Source organism: Brachyhypopomus gauderio, chromosome 2 (assembly GCF_052324685.1).
Source record: "Brachyhypopomus gauderio isolate BG-103 chromosome 2, BGAUD_0.2, whole genome shotgun sequence".
NCBI lineage: Eukaryota > Metazoa > Chordata > Actinopteri > Gymnotiformes > Hypopomidae > Brachyhypopomus > Brachyhypopomus gauderio.
This window is the reverse complement of record NC_135212.1, coordinates 32,917,365-32,925,175: the sequence shown is the minus strand read 5'-3', so window position 1 is coordinate 32,925,175 and position 7,811 is coordinate 32,917,365. Positions and strand designations below refer to the sequence as shown.

The 7,811-nt window shown below is 41.1% G+C and overlaps 1 protein-coding gene and 1 long non-coding RNA gene across 3 annotated transcripts; one reads left to right on the top strand and one right to left on the bottom strand.

The window, feature by feature from the left end:
• Positions 1–1,893: 1,893 nt before the first annotated feature.
• On the bottom strand, positions 1,894–3,343 carry gemin7 (gem (nuclear organelle) associated protein 7). 2 transcript variants are annotated; one of them, XM_076994333.1, is made up of 3 exons: positions 3,071–3,343; positions 2,843–2,960; positions 1,894–2,665 (listed from the first exon to the last, which is right to left on the bottom strand). In XM_076994333.1, the coding sequence occupies exon 3, from the start codon at positions 2,646–2,648 to the stop codon at positions 2,262–2,264; it is 387 nt and encodes a 128-aa protein (XP_076850448.1). In that variant the 5' UTR covers positions 2,649–2,665; positions 2,843–2,960; positions 3,071–3,343; the 3' UTR covers positions 1,894–2,261. The 2 variants fall into 2 exon arrangements, with proteins under 2 accessions (XP_076850448.1, XP_076850457.1); XM_076994342.1 differs by lacking the exon at positions 2,843–2,960.
• Positions 3,344–4,068: 725 nt separating this feature from the next.
• Positions 4,069–7,549, top strand: LOC143500259 (uncharacterized). The gene is made up of 4 exons (XR_013126732.1): positions 4,069–4,214; positions 6,092–6,264; positions 6,364–7,283; positions 7,414–7,549. It is a non-coding gene; the product is annotated as an uncharacterized LOC143500259 (long non-coding RNA).
• Positions 7,550–7,811: the final 262 nt, after the last annotated feature.

The following is a 7,811-nucleotide window of genomic DNA, read 5'->3' as shown; positions in this document are numbered from 1 at the left end:
TCCTACTTCTGGCACAAATGTACCCAAGAAAATGTGTAGCCAAGAAAATGCAACATAAATAAAACCCAAAAGCATGATATATATATATATATATATATATATATATATATATATAGATATAGAGAGAGATGTAGTAAAAACTCTAGAGTAGAACATGAGGTTTCCAGAGAAACAGGATGTTTCTTTGGTTTTAATATTTATGGGGATGTTTTGAGTAAAATGAACATTTTTGTTTTATAAACTACTGACAACATTTTATCCCAAATTCCAAATAAAATTTTATTCAAAATGTATTCATTCAAGCACTTACTTCCAGAAAATGACATCTGGTCATTACGAAAAAGATTCAGTTTTTACAAACCTGTGGAGATTTTGGAGTGGTCTCTTAATTTATCACGGTGTGCAACACCTTCAACAGTTTTCCCACCGAGCTGTATTCAAGGCCAGAAAACAGTCAGAGAGGAGCAGTAGAAAGGTCCAGTTATATTAAATGGGAAATTATATGAGATCACAAAAAGCATTACCTGTCCAATATCTTTACTGGGATGTACCGAGTCCCTTCAGTCATGCCAGTGCACTCCGGCATGTGCTGCCACTTGTCCGGCGTGAGGCCCAGGGAGAGTGGGCGGGGCTGAGGGGACTGAGGGCCTGCGCTGATGTATTTTCATAAGTTATCACAGACATGTTCCTGCGCCTGACAGGAAGAGAGAGAGGCCTGCAAACAGGACGGACTGGAATGTGCTTCCTGTTGGCCAGTGGAGCTGGACAGGGCAGATTCCTCGTACCATCGGCCACTTGCGCGCACACACACACACACACACACACACGTGTTTTTTTTCACTGGAAATCGGAGGCCTGCAGTCCAACAGTCTAGAAACAAAAATAATAATATGAAGACTTTGGGGGAGAAAAGAAAGGGAGAGGGGGAGAGAATTAGAGAGATGAATCCCCAAAACCAAGTGCTTAACCACACTGCAGGTTGCAGGTGATCTGATGTGCATGCAGGTGTATGGTCTGAGGGAAGAAGACACTTGAGCACCTGAAACCAGGGCGTAGCACTTCAACCAGTTTAGACCCAAGACCCCTCAACAAGTGGATGCGAAAGTTAAAAGACTAGTTGGGATACAGAGCATGACTCAGAATATGAAATTATCATTGGGTGTCCTTGTGGGCTTCCTGATTCGATCAAGGAGAACTGTGATGACGAAAGAGCCCTATGGATGACTCGTCCTCTATCAAATGCCCTGACAGAATAATTGTTCTTGTATAACAAAAGGCCCAGTCCTTAACTGCGTCTAATGATATTCCAAATAAAGAAAGACTTTGGTAAACAACCCCGAACCTTTTAAGATGATTGAATCACTCCTTCCCATTACTATGGTGACCCAATAGCATTACATGAGGGGAGCAAGTTGGAGCTCAATCACAGTTTAACTTCTTTTTCAGCTGCTGTAATTAGGAAAGACTAATGACGCATCGCTACGTTCTGGGGTAAATGTGGAAGAGCATGAACCTCGTGTGTGTCCGCTTATGTCCTTAAGGTCCACTTTCCCTCCGCTGTAGCTCTAGACAGGTACCTGGTCCTACTGCCCATGTCCAATAATCCTTGATCAACTCAGGTTAAGTACTTGCTATTGGGAGCAGCATTCCCTTAAGAGTTTTGGCTAAGGACAAAGTTTCTAGAATCTAAGAACATTCCTGTGGTTTGTGGGAAGATGCTTTCTGACTGGTGTATTTCAGTCATTCTGTTGTCTAGTGTGCTGTCTGGTGTTACCTTCAGCTGTTTTATGTGTTCTTGGGTTTGTAGAAATGTGCATAAAAATAACACCTACTATTATTGTTATAACTGAATATATAGTACTGGTAAGCAAAGGCCACTTCTTGTGATTGGAATACAGAATAATTTTTTTATTGAACAAAACACACCCAAGGATAATTTCCCTTGAAGAACCCAGTTAGACTAGTCCCAGGCCAGGAAGCACCGCTAAAGGATTTCCAGACAGATTAATCTCGGTTTCACCTTCAGACCTGGTCCAGGACAGTGTTTTTCTTCCCATCGCTGATTGCGCACAAGCTGTTTCTACTACAAAGAAAAACCTCCGTATTCGTGTTTAAAACGGACACGGCTCTATCTCCCTCTAGTGGCAGACATACAAACTACAACGATGTATTTATACAGCATCCCAAAGGGATAAAGATGGATTTTGTCTTTCTTTATACAGAGTGCAAACAAGAAAATATGTAACATTTAAGCAATCAATTCACAAGTCAAATGAATATGAAATCATGTCCTGACACCTGAGCAGGGCCTCCTTCTGCACACCCAGAGGGGTCTGTAAATCCGCAACTTGAAAGTTGAGAATGTCTATATCCGCCGCTCCGAACTTGGCCTGCACCCGGACCTTCTCGTACAGCCTGAACTGGACCTGCTTGCCAGTCATGGCGATGAGGCTCCTCAGAAACCGTTCTCGTAGCTCTGAGCGCAGTCGCTGCTCCTGCTCGACATCTCCACCACGCGTTTCACTCCCCGTCGACGCCGATATGGTTGCCGGACACAACGCGATGTAGCGGGGGGAGTTGGGCTCAAACCCGCGGCTGTTGCCCTCCGGTCCTCTGGGTAAACGCAACACACTCACCGGCGTTTTCATTTCCACAATGTTTGTTCCTGCAACATCGATAAGAACAGCAAACCGAATTGGGGGGGACGTTTTTTAATGCTTTAGAAGTGTTTCTACATAAATGCTATGGTCATTACTCAAGATAAACATCACAAACGATCATGAATGCCTAATGAAGGTCATCTTGAGTCCAGGCACAAGTCCCAACGGCCGGAATAACGTACCCAACAAGTGTCGGTCTCCCCGAAACAACACCGAGCCGTCCAAAACTTTTATTGAATTGGACAGCGAGGTTAGCCAACAGCTCACTGGTCACGTTAGGCACCCAACAGCGTTCAGTTACTATGATATATACATATTACGGCAGAATAAAATGCAGTTGGACTGAGTAACCATTACGTAACCTTAAGTAGTAACTGGCTAATACGTCTTAAAACATAACTACTCTTTACCGTTTACTTCTGCGTTTCTCACAGAAATGGTTGTAGAAGAAACAGGATATGACGTTGCCAATCGCGACGATTAAAAGTCCCGAAAGAGTAGGTGAAAAGCCAGTTTAGTCTATTGTAGTTTAAGTATATAAATAAATCCAACAAACAAATCTAGAATGCAGCTGCTCAGATTCACAGTCGTTCAAGCACGATACATCATATTAGATTCAAACGTGTGCCTGACTGAAGTTAATCATTGGTCTGATGACGAAACCCAAAGTGCAGGTGCTCTACCTGATTTCAGTCTTCATGAGGGGCTTATTTGTAACCTATGCATTTATTTTCCATCACTAATTCCTAATTGTTGTCATAATCTGATACACATTTAACACACAAGATACAGTGGCCAGTGAATTTAATTTAATTCCAATCTTCATGTTCCCAATAAAGTGGGATTATTCCATTTAGCACTGCTGATAGAACTATAAGAGGAACCTCTTTGAACATCTAAACAAAAGCAGTCCACTCAGTTTGACTCAGAGTGCAGAAATGAGTGAAATACACAACTCTCATTAACACCCTTCTGAGATCCTAAATGTGCATTACATGATCATATATTTTATTTGTTTATATATTTATTTATTTTGTAATAAAAAGAAAACAGAAGCACTCCCCCTTCACCTGCTTTAACTCTAAAACACAGTGGGTGTCTGGGCAGAATGATCTGATTACTGTTTTAAAAAACAATTAGATTCATTTTAGAATACTGTATATTCAAATTGTGTAAAATAAGTCCTGTTATTAGCCTTGTTTCGTCTCATGTTGGACTACTTAACAGCCTGTATTACAGGGATACACAAAATACTAATTTGTATGTTGCTTGTCATTTTCTGTGAATTATCTAGAAAGTGGTTTTTACACTGTTTTACACTGTGTTTTACATTGCCAAAACACATGTTTTGTTTAATAGTGATAAGAAATATCCTCCTCCCTGATTCGCCGGGTGAGTTGTACCTTTATTCAGCTGTCAGGGAAACAGCATGTGTATGTCAACACAGAGGTGTGTTTAGGTGAACAGTGTTAATGTTGCCAGAATAATCCAGTGATGGCTGTACTTCTTGAAGGCAAGGACAAACCAAACCACTTCCAGAAACTGGCAGTTAAGGTGTGTACATGGTTGTGTGTGTGTGTGGGTGTGTGTGTGTGTGTGTGAGAGAGAGAGAGAGAGAGAGAGAGAGAGAGAGAGAGAGAGAGAGAGAGAGAGAGAGAGAGAGAGAGAGAGAGTGCATACAAGCTTGTGTGTATGTAAGTGTGTGAGAATATGTGGGTTGGTATGCATGGGTGTGGGTGGGCGTGTGGAGTAGTGCAGATGTTATTATAAGACAAAATTATTGTGACTTTGACTTACAAAACTCTATGGACATACAGAAAACGTTCTCAACAAGTAATATGGTATTTTTAAATGTTACAGCAGGACTAATGAATTGTAGTTTTGCTTGTGGCGGATCTGAAATCTGCCTACGACCTGTTTAAATGATTTATTTAAAAATAGTATCTCTAGTGTTCAGAGTAGTTTCCAAGCAGGGACCTAGAGCACAGCGGTGCCCAGGGGCAGTAGGAGCACCCCCTGCAATGAACCCTGCCCTTTGAGAGCTGATCTGGTGTAAGAACCGGGGATAAAGGAAACTCTCTTTCCAGAAGTTTCCTATCAGAGAAAAACACAAGAGCCCCAAAATGGTTCTAGCAGAAACTTCCACTTTGAAGAGAAGAATCTTACACTGTGTGCATCTGTATGTTTGGAAGGCAGCCTGCATTTGTTTCTGTGAACTGCCCAGGACATAATCAGAGTGTATAAGCCTTATATGATATTTTATATGAATAGATATATGAATATGAAGATATAGTGAATATTTCAGTGCTCTGTGGTCAGTGACAAACCACACCAGTTTTAGGGAAATGGAGTAAAGTGCACCAATGCAAAACATGGGACATAATCCAAATGAAGGATAAAATAACCAGCAGTCAATTGGTACAAAAACTAAACATATATAGACAGACAAACGACCCTCAGATGTCGGGTTCCTTAATGGACCACGCTCACCTGAGAGATGAACACAACGCCACAACAACTGGACAACATGAAATACTGCTGCTGCTGATGGAGGCGGTCGGCAGTGGGCCTCCGTACTGTGACACAACTGTGTATACCATATCATAAACTGAAAATTTTAAAGGGCTGAATAAATTAATTTTAAAGGGCTGAATAAATTATTCAAGAACCCAATACTGTTGTTGGACAGAACAGGCAAAAGAAGTAGTGGGAAGTGTCTGTATGTATGAATGAGCATGGGTTATTGCTGAAATTCACATATTCATAACCCGTGTTATTAGATGTGCACAGGCAGACAGGGTCATTCATAAGTGTAAACTATCAGAAGGCTAGCAAAGTGAAAATCAGAAAAATCCTAGTCACTTTAAATGTATTTTTGTTTTATATGATTACATACTTACATAAATAGAGGTGTCAGATGGGGTAAAGTGTGAATATTTCCTATATATATCTACATATATATTAGATATGTTAAATTCTAATAGTATAACTTATTTCAAGCTTCTATGGTTAGTAGTAAAATATAGTAGTGACTAGCATAAATATCTGTCCCCTTAAATACATTGACAGCAATCTTAATACCTAGACAGACGTTCAGCTAAGTAAATTGCTTCATTACTAAAGTGAATAAAGAGAGCTGACCACAACTTTTTTTAATGTGATAATCATAGAACGGAGTGTACTCGAAAGTGACGCCAAGATTTCTAAACTAGACTAAACAAAACAATAATCTGACATAACTGATAAGGGGGGAGTTTTATATTTTTAGTAAAAAAAGATGTCTATGAAGTTTAGTCTCAGATTTGCCGTTATATTTGTACAGCAATTCAGATTAAAAAAATTCCTGTAGAAGCATTTGATCAGAATGAGAGTTCAGTTTGTATCAACATTTGGGTAAAATGGGAACTATGAAGTTTCTGTTTTTATTACAGCTCTTATTACGATTCGGCTTTGCCCTCTCGCGCACTGTCTTCGATTTACTGAAGTGTACCGGATGTGGGAAGAGGCTGTGCTGTGTTGTGCTGCTAAGGTGAATCAGGGACAAGCGCAGCTGAGCAGTGCTGTGGAAATGAACCCTTTGACCCTGGCGAGATTCAAATTGCAGGTAGGGCAGGTTGTATTTGTCAGAATGTGTTGTGTCAGCGTTTTTCGTGCTTCTCACTGATCTTTTGTAACATGTCATTGGGGCGGGACTGAAAAGCAGACTCCACCCACCGCAGCGCAGGTAGGTTGATCTGCATGTTGTGTTACTAATCCCTGCTAATCATCCACTGTTCCTCATTTTGAACCTTGTTTGTGTATCAACATGTTTGTTGGTTTGCCGATATTCTTCTGGTTCCTTAGCTGTGTATCCTGCTCAGACTGACTCAATGGATTTTCATGCCTGGGTGATTTTATTATTTTCTATTGTTAATTGATTATGGAGCTTTGGTCTTTGGTTACCCTGTCTGTCTGTGTTTTTGAGCTTGCTTCCTGTTGTGAGCCCAAATAAATGTATTCCTTCAATTCATTTTTGCAGCCTAAGAAGGCAAGTACCTAAGAATATTAATTCAGCTCAAAGTGTGATGCCTACTGCCCAAAAATCACAAGGAGACTGCATTACTGCCTACGACACAAGGACATCCGGTCCTAGTGCCAGTAGTTTACCAGACATCCGCAATGTACATAAACAGATGAGAGCAGCACCATCCGTATTCATTAGGAGTCGGACATATTGGCTTGAAACGAAGGCACTGTGAAACAGCAGGGAACCGGTAACTAGTTTCAGTAACTAGGTTCAGTACCCAGTATCTCAATGAAGAAGCACATGAACAGCCAAGAATTTGCAAAGGAATTGAGGAAACCACTGGGTGAGTATACACACAGAACACAGAGGTGCTGCATCAGCTGTGCCAGCAAAGTGTTTGTAAAGTTAGTAACTAAGTATTTGCACAGCTGATGAAGGCTATATATACATACACACGCGCATACACACACATATATGGTATTGAAATGTAGAACAGATGTGGAGATGTGGGTGATAGTTTTAGGTGGTAACAGGGGCCAGAGGGATAACAGGAAAAGATGGAGTAAACTGAAGGCCAAAGTGGAGGGAAATCCCCCAAACGGTTGCTTTCATGACAGGTATTTTAAATCTTCCACTCTGCATCCATGACCCACATATTCCAATCTGCATGTGTCCAGTGAACAGGGCTTGTGTCTGCGTGCTCATCTGATAAATGTCCTGCCTTGTATGTCTTCTGCTCATCTCCAGGGTGCTGAATGGGTTTGTCTGTGCTTACACAGACACAGCAGGACTGCAGAGTGCACAGTCTGCTGTGGTCATCACAGTCCCAGAGACTCTGGCTACAAGTGCTGCTCTAGTCACCTCCGTGACATCAGAGGCTGGGGGAACCAATCAGAGGCTCAGTGCTGTGGTCCTCTCTTGTGTCTGTGGATGTGCTGAGCTGTTTGCCCCATTGTCAAACAGCTCACAAGAACTGGGAGGATGTACTAGGAAACTCTGCAACATACACAGAATCACATAGAATAAAAAGGTAGGCAGAGTTGTAAAGAGAAGAGAAATATTAACAAAGAAGCATAAGGAATACATGAACCATCCGAATATATTACAAAGAATATTGGAACATAGAATATTAACGTAAAATATTA